Genomic DNA, 13,093 nt, shown 5'->3' with positions numbered 1-13,093 from the left:
TACCACTTGCTAAATATGTAATTTTGAAAATATTAGTCTAAGTTAATTCAGTTTGATCATTCCTAATATAAGGATAATGAAATCATGATTACCACATCTACCACTGCATGACAGAATAGAAAGAAACCAAGATCAGATACCATCTCTGTCACAGATTATCTTTGGGATCTTAGGCAAAACAGTCAACTCTCTTAGTTCCACTGTCCTTATTTTGTAAAACAGGTACAATAATAATGAATTTTGTAACATTAATATATAAAAACCAGAGCACATATAAAAAATGTATCACAGGCACCCAATGTATCACAGGCACTCCATAAATACTTAACTTTACACACTTCTTTACCAGACTCTTTTATTGTGGGTAAGGGCGTGGATAGCAGGTGGTGCCATCAAGCCTCATAATTGGGCTGAGGTCTTTGATTAACCTATTCCTCTTTTTCCTATTGCAAATATGGTTGCCCAAGGATCCCAGAATATGTTAATAGCACATCTAGCACATGTTTATTATGTGCCACCAAAGAAAATTCTTTTTCTGGCATCATGATTCAATGATACAAGCTAATATTTGGATCTGGTTCATACTATATTATTTAATTTCATATCATTTACTTTTAAAATGTACTTTTCCAAATTGGAAAATATTTTGCCAGTTTTTTAGAGGAAATATTTTCCATTCTATGTTCCAAAGAGTTCCTCAAGTTTAACAGATGTTTTATTTGGGAGAAGAATAATGTTTCAGATGGAAAAATGTTTGGTTAAACAAACTTTTTTGGTTAAACAAACTCTTATTATTGCTTCAGCAATAATAAGAGCATTTTAATTGGTAATGTACACAGTAAGCTTCCAATGATATGTTTCTCAAATGTATGTTGATCATGGCACATTTTCTCTCAACACAGACATTAATATTTCTTGGAGCACAAATATGGAAATGCTGAGCAAAGTTACTAAAAGTGTTAAATCATTATGCAGGCAGAAGAGAAATCTGCATGCAGTCTTTACACACATCCTTTATATTGACTGTCAAAAATAGAACTGACACTGGCATAAAATCATATAAATATAAGCTTAAATAAATATGACTTTCTATTTACTCTTCTTGGAATTAATAAACCCTCATAATATCATATGAGTAACATCATATAGTTCCTATGTGTACCACTCTTTCCAAGTATACATACTATTTTTTCTCCATTAAGTAGACCGGAGGAAAAATGTTAAAATGTTATTTAAATTTAAAATACAAAATTTGCCAACTATTTAAAGAGAAAAAAATGATTTGTGACTAATCAGTATTGACATAAAAAACATGATAATGTACCAAAAAGTCATGAACTTTGAAAAGGAAATAATTTCTTAAAAAGGAAAACGCACTAACCATAATATAAAACATTTAATATTAAAATTAAGAAATTAATTTAGAACATCATAAAAGTAACAATAATGTAAAATAAAAGTGTGGAAAGAGCCCAACTCTCCAAGCAAGAGGGAATCCCTCTGGCTAGCAGAGATGCTTTAAATTTAAAAACAGAATCAGGCATCCCTAGTGAGGTGAGAGAGCGGTGAGTGGTCACGCACTTTTGTGTTCTCTGACGAAAATACAGCCTTTGGCAACAAAACTTCTGCCTGTACAACCCCAAGTTGGAGTAGCTCCTATAAACAAAGACTCGAAATTCCAATGACCATCTGAAAATCTTCAATGAAAAGGGATTTGTGGTCTCAGACTTGAAGGGAAACCAATCACTCTGCTGCCTCAACCAATCAGGGCTTGGCTACATCAACCAACTGGAACTAAACAAGTTTGAATTCTACCTTTTCATAAACAGACTTGATCGGGAACATGGGCAGGAACTTTATGAAAGCCAAACCCTCTCTTTGTTCTCTGCAGTGCACCTTCTTTTAAACCAAAACCTGTTTTTCCCAATTCCATCCATTGTTTCTCAGAAAATATAAGCTCTCCTTTTGGCCTTCACAGATCTCATCGTCTTTTGTTAAAAATAGTCAAGGAATAAAATTCAGAAAAAAAAAAATTGCAGCTATGTAATCAACAGAAGAATAGTATTCAAAATATATAATTAAGTCATATAAATCAATTAGAAAGACAGAAAAATTAATTTAAAAATAGGCACCAAAGAGAAAATGCAAATGGTCAAGAAATGGCTTTTTTTTTGTTGTTGAGTCAACAAAGAAGTACTCAAATTAGATCCAGGAAATCCAAATAGACACCAGAATGTAGAGTGAGATGTATGATGGTGAACTAGGAAGCTCCAGGCCCTCATTCTCCCATAAAACATTAAACAAACAACTAGAGACTGGCTAAAGTAACTTTACAAGACCTATGGAAACCAGCCATAGATCTACAGCAATTAAGTAAGTTCTGAATCCAAAAAAGCCATGTTTTAAATGATTTTTAAAAATTGTGGCATTTTTACTCACCTCTGTCCCACCTGCTTCTCAATGCAGCTCTGGAAGGTTCTATTCTACACAACTGAGAGAACAGAGCAAACTAAATGTACAACCTTCTGACCTGTATGAGAGTCCTGTGCCTGTGGGATTGGTTTGTGATGGAACAGTTCCTGAAAACCACAAGGGGACAACAGAGGGGAATATAGGTGAGGCAAGTAATTCCTGGAAGATATAACAACATGTAAGGCCCAGAGAAGCAGCAGGAGTGAGCCTCTCAGAGAAATAAAGACATCTAAAAGTTCCAAATAAAGACACGCTCAGGACCAAGCATAAGAAAAGATGTTCCATATCAGTAAGCATAAGAGACAAACAAATCAAAGCTACAATGAGATATTATCTCACAAGCATTAGCACAGACACTCAAAAAAAAAAAAAAGTATTGTCACTATGTGGAAAACCTGAAATCATGCTTGGTGGAAATATAAAATGGTGAAGCTACTATGAAAAACAATACAGAGCTTCCTCAAAAAATTAAAAATAGAAATACCATGTGATCAGTTAATCTCACTTTTGGGTATATATCCAAAAATATTGAAAGTAGGATCTCTAAGTTAAAGTACTGCATACCCATGCACCCATGTCCATTGTAGCATTATTCACAATGGCCAAGAGGTGGAAGCATCTCAAATTTTCACTGAGAGATGGTAAAACTGTTAGAACTCATAAACTCAGCAAAGTAGTAGGCTACAAAATTGCTACATAAAGATCAGTTCTGTTTCTGTACATTAACAATGAACAATCCAAAAAAGAAATTAGGAAAATAGTTCCATTTAAAATACCATCAAATAATAATATTTAGGCATAAACTCAACCAAGGTCAGTGAAATAATGTATATTATAAAGTACCAAAAATTGCTGAAATAAATTAAAGAATACACAAATAAACAGAAAGACACACCATGCTCATGTGTTGGAACACAACCTTGTTAAGGTGTCAACATTCACAAAGCTATTGATACAATGCCATCTATATCAAAGTCCCAATAACATTTTTCTCCAAAAAACAACATTCCTTCTCAAGAAACTCCAAATAACCAAAATATTGGAAAAGAAAAAAAAGTTAAAAGTCTCACACTTAGTGATTTTCAAACTTACTATAAAGCTACACTAATCAAAACAGTATGGTGCTGGCAAAAAGTCAGAGATACAGACTAATGGAACAGAAAAGAAAGCCCAGTAGTAAATCCTTGCATATAGGGACAAATGATTTTCATTAAGAATACCAAGATCATTCAATGAGGAAAAAACATTTTTTTCCAACCAATGGTACTGGAAAAACTGGATGTACACATACATCTAAATGAAGCTGGACTCTTAGATCATATTCAAAAATTAACTCAAAATGAATCAAATACTTAAGAGCTAAAACTAGAACATTTAGAAGATGACACTGGGGAAAAGCTTCATGACACTGCATTTTATAATGATTTCTTTTTTTGCATATTTTTGTATAATTCAATACACAATCTTATAAATACTACTGCTTATATCTGAATTTTTGTGTTTGTGTTTCAGTCCCTCTGAGTCACTGGTCTTCTTTTCGTTCCCATTTGTATTTTTCACATTGTGTGTTTCATAGTAATGTACACAATTTTTTTGGATTGTTGCTGCTGTACTGCTCACTTCCATTCCTTAGATGTAAGCATCCTGCAAGTTTTACCTGAATGTTCCTCTTCCCTCTGTAACTTCTGCTTATTTCCTTTTTTTGGTAAGTACCGTGTATCATCTATATCTTCTTCTGATGTTTTCCTCTGCTCTTCATGTTTTTCAAATATCTTTTCACTTAGTCCCTTGGATATTCTGACTCCTGAAAACTTTTTAGCTTTAGCTTTGTCTAACAACTTCTGATATTAGGCAATATCCTCCTCTAGGGCTTTAATAACAGGTTTGGTGTCATTTTCCATATGTTCTTCCTCAGACTCCTAGTAAGACTCTTCTTCATTATCTCCTTGCTTCTGCTCCTCTTCTTCAATACAAAAGCTCTCAAGCTCTTTCTTCAGATATGACATCTCCACAGTAACCTGGTCATCCCCAGAAAAAAAGTGAGGCAACGCACTGAGTTTCCCAAAATTCTGCTGACCCCATGCACAAGAATCTGCTGTATCTGTAAGTTAGCATCCCAGTGAGTATAACAGATTCTGTCACTTCACGTATAGTTTTCATATTCCTTCTGTCACTTCCTCTTCTGAATTGTTCTTGGTTGCTGCTATGGCAACTTTCACAGATTAGGAGGGTGAAAGCTGAGGGGCCACGGGTGGCTCTGCATTAGGCAGCTTGACAAAGAAAGGAATCCAGCCCCTCAGCTAGATATTGATGACTATCTACCACAGTCAGTAAACTGAGTTCTCCACCCTTTAGTAACTTCCCAGTCCAGAAAGTCAGCTTCTCAATAATGTCCTCAGCATTCTCCCAAGAATTAATCTTTTATGACTTGCTGATATATTCTGGCTTTACTTGTTAAAGTACAGCATCAATGCAGTCCTCAGGGGTCTTAATTTTTTCCACTTAAACAACTCCTTTTAGCACAATGTCTGTCTTCAAAACCTCAGAAGAGTAAACCAAGCCTGGACAGTCAATCCAGCATAACCAACATATCAAAGTAATGTATTTCCAGGTATTTCACCTACAACGGGGCCAAATTGTGAACTTTCTTGTAACACTATGCTTATATCACAGAGCTCTTCCCAACATTTAGATAGCTAATGAACCCAACACTTTTCTGTTTCTTGTCAGTGTGCAACTTTCCAAACTGCCACAGAAGCTGAATAAATGCTCCTTTGCAAAAGGGGTCAGTAAGACTTGCATGAAAAGCAAGTGTTGACTAATTCTAGGAGAGGATAGCAACCTATCATTTGTTGCCCAGGCTGGAACAAGTTTACACTTGTTATGTACAAACATAAGCTGTTCCCAGGGTTTACTCTTTTTCAAGTAAGGCCCAATGTGAGGGAAATGGGTACCCACTGGATCTCTAGCATCAGGAACCTGAACTACAACATCTGGTGAATCTGTAACCTTGTAGAGCTCACACTATATTTCTTTGAACGGTCCCTCTTTATATATCTTTTCTTTTGCTTCATTTATCACACCAGTGTCTTCAGTTACCGAGTCAGGATCTCTGCCCTGGTCATAGCTCTCAATGGACATTTCAGCGTTTTCTATAAAAGACTGCATATCACTTGCAAATAAATTTGGTTGCTTCTTTTGTGACCATAGGGCCAAATGTAGTTTTAAAACTTTCAGTATCAAGAATGTGCACTTTGAGTTCTGAGGCTGGATTCAATCTTAGAGAAGACACAGTGGCAGCTTGCTTTGTTTCATGACAACTGTGTATGAATCCTTCTTAACTGTATCCACTTCCTCTTGAAGTTTTGGTAATGATAACTGCTTAATCACATTTGTGTTTCCAAGCCATTTAATATTTGGCTGTACACTTGCCAGTGTGCCAGAAGCCATCTTTGACTGATAGTGCAGGGGCTTACCCTGCACTATAATCTTACCACAACTGTTCTTGTATTTCTTTCACCTGTACATATTCAGACCTGACACTGTGGCCCGGTCCCTCATGTTTTGACCCCCTGATCCCTGCCCTCAGTCTGGGTTGGTGCTGGCCTGAAGGGGTTGATGACACACTGTCCTTTTGTACTTGGTCTTTACCAACTTGGTGATGAGATAGGAACTCAAGTGCTAAGTCTGGCTTGGAGAGCCCCCTAATGCAGATACAGCTGCAGTGACCAAAGACTTCAATAACCATAATAAATACCTGACTCCTCAATGCCAAGAGATCGACAAACATCCACAGGCATCAAGATCATCCAGGAAAACATGACCTCACCAGATGAACTAAATAGGGCACCAGTGATCAATCTTGAGAAACAGATGTGTAAGCTTTCAGATGGAGAGATCATAATCGCTGTTTTGAGGAAGCTTAACAAAATTCAAGATAACACAAAGAAGGAATTCAGAATCCCATCAGATAAATTTAACAACGAAATTGAAATAATTAAAAAGCATTAAGCATAAGTTCTGGAGCTGAAAAATGCAATTGATATACTAAAGAATGCATCAGAGACTCTAAACAACAGAATTGATCAAGCAGAAGAATTAGTGAGCTTCAAGATAGGCTGTTTGGAAATATACAGTCAGAAAAGACAAAAGAAAAAAAGGAATGAAGCATGTCTAGAAGATCTAGAAAATAGCCTCTAAAGGGCAAATCTAAGAGTTATTGGCCTTAAGGAGGAGGTAGAGTGAGAGGTTGGGGTAGCAAGGTTATTCAAAGGGATGATAACAGAGAACTTTCTAAACCTAGAAAAAGATATCAATATTCAAGTACAAGAAAGGTATGAAACACCAAGCCACTTTAACCCAAGTAAGACTACCTCAAGACATTTAATAGTCGAACTCCCAAAGGTGAAAGATAAAGAATGGACCATAAAAGCAGCAAAAGAAAAGAAACAACATACACTGGAGCTCCAGTATATCTGTCAGCAGACTTCTCAGTGGAGACCTTATAGGCCAGGAGAGACTGGTATGACATATTTAAAAAGTGCTTACTGTAGAGCCCTTGGGTCTTCAGTGAACATAGGTGGTAGATAGGCAGTGGTCACCATGAGCCTTGGGTGAAACCCAATATTATGTTAGCTTCAGGTCTGACCCAGTGCAGTCCCAGTGGTGGTGGCCACAGGGTACCTGAGTCACCCCTCGTCTTGCTCCAGTCAGCTCAGCACACAGAGAGAGACGGTTTCCTTGGGGGAAAATAAGAAAAGAGAACAAGAGTCTCTGCCTGGTAATTCAGGGAATTCTTCCGAATCTTACCCAACAGCACCAAGGCAGTACATCTTATATCCTAGAATAGCATATCTGTCAAAAATCTTCTTCAAAAATGAAGGAGAAACAAAGACTTTCCCAGAAAAACAAAAGCTGAGGGACTTCATCACCACCGGACCTTGCCTATAAGAAATGCTAAAGAGATTTCTTCAATCTGAAGGAAAAGGATGTTAATGAACAATATGAAATCATCTGAAGTAAATACACACAAAAACACATATTCTGTAATAGTGGAATATAAATACTAGTATCTTGAGTAGAAAGACTAAAGATGAACCTATAAAAATAACTACAACAACTTTTCACAATATACATTGTATAATAAGATATAAATAGAAACAACAAAAAGCTAAAAAGTGGGTGGGGGGAAGTTAAACTGTAGAGTTTTTACTAGTTTTCTCTTTGCTTGTTTGTTTGTGCAATCAGCATTAAGTTATTAACAGTTTAAAATAAGAGGTTACATGACATTATTTACAAAGCTTACGGTAACCACAAGTCAAAAAACACAACAGATATACATATACCACCAGAGAAAACCACCTTCACTAAAAAGAATACAGGAAGGAAGGAAAGAGGGAGGAGACCATAAAACAACCAGAAACAAGTGACAAAATGGTAAAAGTCAGTCCTCATGAGTAATAACATGGAATATAAATGGACTAAACTCTCCAATAAAGAGACATACAGAGCTGAATGGATAAAAACACAAGATCCAACAATCTGTTGCCTACATGAAACGTACTACACCAAGACAGACATACCTAGGCTGAAAATAAAGGGATAAAAAGCCATTCCATGCAAACCCAGAAAAGAGCAGGAGTAGCTATACCTGTATCAGAAAAAAATAGATTCCAAGACAAAAAATATAACAAGAGATAACATCATTGTATGATTTTTTTTAATTTAATTTAATTTATTTATTGTTTAAGACAGGGTTTCACCATGTTGGTCAGGCTGGTCTTGAACTCCCAACCTCAGGTGATCCACCCACCTTGGCCTCCAAAGTGCTTGGATTACAGGCGTGAGCCACCACGCCCGGCCTCATTGTATGATTATAAAAGAGTCAATTAAGCAAGAGGACATAACAATTCTTAATATATATGAATCTAACACAGGCACACCGAGATATATAAAGCAAGTATTATTAGAGCTAAAGACCGAGACCCCTATACAATAGCTGGAGACTTTAACACCCTACTTTCAGTATTGGACAGATTAATCAGACAGAAAATCAACAAAGAAACATCAGGCTTAAACTGTACTATGGAACAAATGAACCTAATAGATATATTTACAAAACATTTTATCCAACAGTTGCGGAATACACATTCTTCTCCTCAGCACATGGATCATTCTCAGAGACAGGCCATATTTTAAGCCACAAAACAAATATTTAAAAAATAAAAAAAAAGAAATTATATCAGGTATCTTCTCTGACCACAATGGAATAAAACTAGAAATCAATAACAGGAGGAATTTTGAAACTATAGGAACATATGGAAATTAAACAATATGCTCCTGAATGATCAGTGAGTCCATGAAGAAATTAAGAAGGAAATTTTAAAATGTCTTGAAACAAATGAAACAATAAGCAGGTGGTGAGTTCAACCAGGCTCATTTCCTTCACTTCATGTTGGCAAGTTTCCTCTAGCCCTGACTGGGTCCAGAGATGCCATCTGGGAGCCAGGGACTGGAATATACCTGGTCCTCTATATTCTACAGCAGCAGGATTGCACCATATCTGCAAGACAAAGTATTTCCCACTCTTCCCTCCGCTATCCTCAAGGAGAGTAGTCTCTCTCTGTGACCATCATCACCCCAGGCCTACAGCAAGTATTGCCTGATTACCACCAATATTCACTCAAGGCCCAAAGGCTCTTCAGTCAGACTGTGATGAATGCTGCCAGTTCCAAGTCTCTCCTTTCAAGGCAGTGGGCTCCCCTCGCTCAGAGAAAGTCCAGAAATGCTATCCAGGAGCCACAGCCTGGAACAGGAGAATCCAGAAGACTGCTTATTGCTCTACTTCATAGAGCTGGTATCCAAGCTAATGTTTGATTCTTATGAAGGTGATTTTTTTGTGTGGATAATTTGGTGTTCCAGCAGGGGGAGATAATCACTGGAGGGTTCTATTTGGCCATTGTACTCTACCTTCTCCCTGTTTTGATTCCTTTTATGTGATACCAAAAGGACAAGAAATACAAGAAAAATTGGGTTCTATGAAAATAAAACCTTTTGTGTATCAAAGGATACTATCAAATGTGGTGAAAAGGTAACCCACAGAATAGGAGAAAATATTTGCAAATCAGATGTCTGATAGGCAGTTAATGTTTTTTAAAAAAATTTAAACTCCTATAATTCAACAACCAAACAACCCAATTAAAAAATGGAAAGAAGACTTGAATAGGTATTTCTCCAAAGAAGATATACAAATGGCCAATGAATATATAAACAGATGCTCAACACTACTAACCACTAGGGAAATGCAAATCAAAACCATAATGAGATACAATTCAAACACATAAGACAGCAAGCAATAAGAAAATAAAAAATAACTAGTGCTGGTGAGCATGTGGAGAAATTTTAAGCCTTGTGCATTGCTAATGGGAATGTAAAATAGTGTAGTAGCTATGGAAATTCAGTATGGTGGCTCCTCAATAAATTAGAACAGAATTGCCATATGAATCAGCAATTCCATTTCTGGGTATATACTCAAAAGAATTGAAAGCAGGGTCTCAAAGAGATATTTGTACACATTATGGACTTAATGTTTGTGTCCTTCCAAATCAATATATTGAAGCCCTAACCTCCAAGGAGGCAATAGTGGTGATAAAGTCCCTACGGAGGTAAACTTAAATGAGGTAAGAAAGATCAGATCGGCCCTTATCTGATAAGATTAATGTTCTTATAAGAAAACACACCAGAAACACTGCTTTCTTTCTCCATGAATATGCACCAAGAAAGGCTCTGAGAGGACAATACCAGAAGGTGGCTGTCTGCAAGCAAGAAGAGTGCCCTCTCCAGAAACTGATCTTGGACTTCTAGCATCCAGAATTGTAAGAAAATAATTTATGTTGTTTAAGCCACCCATTCTATGAAATTTTATTATGGCAGCCTAATACAGTATATATATAAAAGAACTGAAAGCTGTATCTTGCAGATACTTGCTTACCTGTGTTTAATGAAGCATTATTCACAATAGCCAACAAATGGATGCAGCCCAATGCTCGTAAGAGAATAAATGGAAAAAAAAATGTGGTGTATACATACAACAGAATGTTATTCAGCCTTAAAAAGAAGGAGATTTCTGACACGTTATAACATAGATGAATCTTAAAAATATTGTGCTAAGTGAAATACACCAGTCATAAAAAGACAAATACTATGTGATTCTACTTACATGAAGTATCTAGAGTAGTCACATTTATAGAGAAAAAAATGCAGAATGGTGGTTTTCAGGTGTTGCATGGAGGAGGAAATGGGGAGTTATTATTTAATGGGTATAAAATTTCAGTCTAGAGGTTGAAAAAAGTTCTAGAGATGGATGGTGATGATGATTTCACAACAGGGGGATGGCAGTTAATGGCACTGTGTATTTAAATTGTACATTTAAATACACTTAAAATGTTAAATTTTATGTTATGTACATTTTACCATAATAAAAAAGTAATATATACACATTCATATATTTAAATCAGCAAATATCTAAAATTTGGTTATGGCATGAATTGACATAGATATGAAATAAAAAAAAACATGGCATGAATTGACATAGATATGAAATAACAAGAGTTTCTCCCTCACTGCTGTTGGAAATGTATTAATAAAAATAACTGTAAAAAATAGTCTGATATATTTTAATTAACTATATATCTTGTGACTCAATATTAAAGACCTTGAAGAATCTTGGACAGAATATATAAACAAAAATATTTATTACAGCACTGTGTGTCATAGCAAAAAAATTAAAAACAATCAATTTCAACCAACAATAAAACAGACATATGTACCCTGATATATTCATATAACGGAAAATTATACAAAAATTTAAAAAGCTTAAATTGTGTCATGATGGCAAAAGTACAAACAAATTTGACACATATGGTCTACAGTAATGTTAATAGGTTAAAATAATTGGATAGATTTATAATTAAATTCTCAGTCTTGATTAGATAGATTCTCAGTCTTGATATTTAAAAATCCAGCTGTATGCTGTTAAGATAAAAATGTAAGCTTAAGCCAAATTAATATATACATATGCAAAGCAATCACAAATAAAATCTCAACCAAAACAATTTCATTTTATGTAACTGGACAAAGCAATTTAAAACTGGCAGCTTTAAAAAAAAATAAAAACAATGATCTCTACACATAAGTCATTTTTAAAAGCTTTAGTAATAATCACAGATTAGTAAAAGATAAATCATAATCCTTTAAAAGACATGTGTGTATCTTTGTATTTTATATGTGTTAATAAATGTATATGTCTATATATACATATATAAATAAATATGATATATACCCTTACTTAATAGACCTGAGGGTAAAGAAACAAAAATAGAAAATTATTGAAATAAAATATTAGAGATTTTTTATGTTTATGAGACACGTATAACTTTCCTAAGAAAAAGCAAATATAATTGCAAGGGGTCCCAAATACTCAAAACATATTTTAAAAAATGAACAAAGCTTCCAGTTCCACTTCCAAATTTCAAAACTTATTACAAGCTACAATAATCAAAACAGTGTGATACTAGCATAAGAAAAGGCCTATCACCAAAGAAACAGAATAGAGTTCAGAAATAGTCTCATACATCTAAGACAACTGATTTTCAACATGAATACCAAGACAATGAAATGTGGAAAGAACAGTTTCTTCAGCCAATTATTTTGTGACAACTAGTTAGCCGCATGTCAAATAATGCAGTTGGACTTCTATAACACGTCATTTACAAAAATTAGCTCAAAATGTATTGATGACCACTTTGAAAAAAAATATAAAGGTAAGGTAAATCTTCATGATTTGGGATTTTGAAATGGTTTCTTAGATATGACACCAAAAGTATAAGCAATTAAAAAATAAGTAAATCTAGCCGGGCGCGGTGGCTCAAGCCTGTAATCCCAGCACTTTGGGAGGCCGAGGCGGGTGGATCACGAGGTCAAGAGATCGAGACCATCCTGGTCAACATGGTGAAACCCCATCTCTACTAAAAATACAAAAAAAAAAAAAAAATTAGCTGGGTATGGTGGCGCGTGCCTGTAATCCCAGCTACTCAGGAGGCTGAGGCAGGAGAATTGCCTGAACCCAGGAGGCGGAGGTTGCGGTGAGCTGAGATCGCGCCATTGCACTCCAGCCTGGGTAACAAGAGCGAGACTCCATCTCAAAAAAAAAAAAAAAAAAAAAAAGTAAATCTAAACCGGACTTCATAAAAATTTAAAACCGTGATCAAATGGACAATATTATGGATATGAAAAGAAAACCAGAGAACAAGTAAAAATGTTTGCAAAGCTAAGAATCTAAGATTTAGAATATCTAAAGAGCCCTTACAACTCAAAAACAAACATAAAAAAAAACCATAATCTCAAGTAAAAAAAACTGGCAGAGGATTTATGTAGACAATTCTCCAAAAGGATACACAAATGGCTACCAAGCAAACACAGAAAAAATGCTCAACATCATTCATCATTCATCATTCAGGAAGTACAAATTAAAACTGAGGAGGCACAATTTCACATATGCTAGAATGGTTAGAATAAACTTAAAAAAAAAAAAAAAGAAAGAAAGAAAGGAAAATAGCAAGTG

The 13,093-nt window shown here is 35.3% G+C and overlaps 1 protein-coding gene and 1 pseudogene across 4 annotated transcripts in view; both read right to left on the bottom strand.

The window, feature by feature from the left end:
* Nucleotides 1–13,093, bottom strand: part of ZPBP (zona pellucida binding protein) — a 139,628-nt gene that overhangs the window by 17,325 nt on the left and 109,210 nt on the right. Inside the window, exon 8 of one of the 4 annotated variants that reach the window (XM_010341388.3) lies at nt 2,440–2,579. The exons of 1 other annotated variant lie outside the window; for it this stretch is intronic. In XM_010341388.3, coding sequence (XP_010339690.1) covers nt 2,479–2,579 — 101 coding nt within the window. In that variant the 3' untranslated portion in view covers nt 2,440–2,478. Of the gene's footprint in view, nt 1–2,439; nt 2,580–6,852; nt 7,212–13,093 lie in introns of those variants that run through there. 2 more of the 4 variants (XM_074379702.1, XM_074379705.1) reach the window with 2 other exon arrangements.
* On the bottom strand, nt 2,574–6,712 carry LOC141580124 (nucleolar GTP-binding protein 2 pseudogene; annotated as a pseudogene).

The sequence above is a fragment of the Saimiri boliviensis genome, chromosome 10 (genome assembly GCF_048565385.1).
Source record: "Saimiri boliviensis isolate mSaiBol1 chromosome 10, mSaiBol1.pri, whole genome shotgun sequence".
NCBI classification, from domain to species: Eukaryota; Metazoa; Chordata; class Mammalia; order Primates; family Cebidae; genus Saimiri; species Saimiri boliviensis.
The sequence above is the reverse complement of the archived record's forward strand: the minus strand, read 5'-3'. Positions and strand labels throughout refer to the sequence as shown.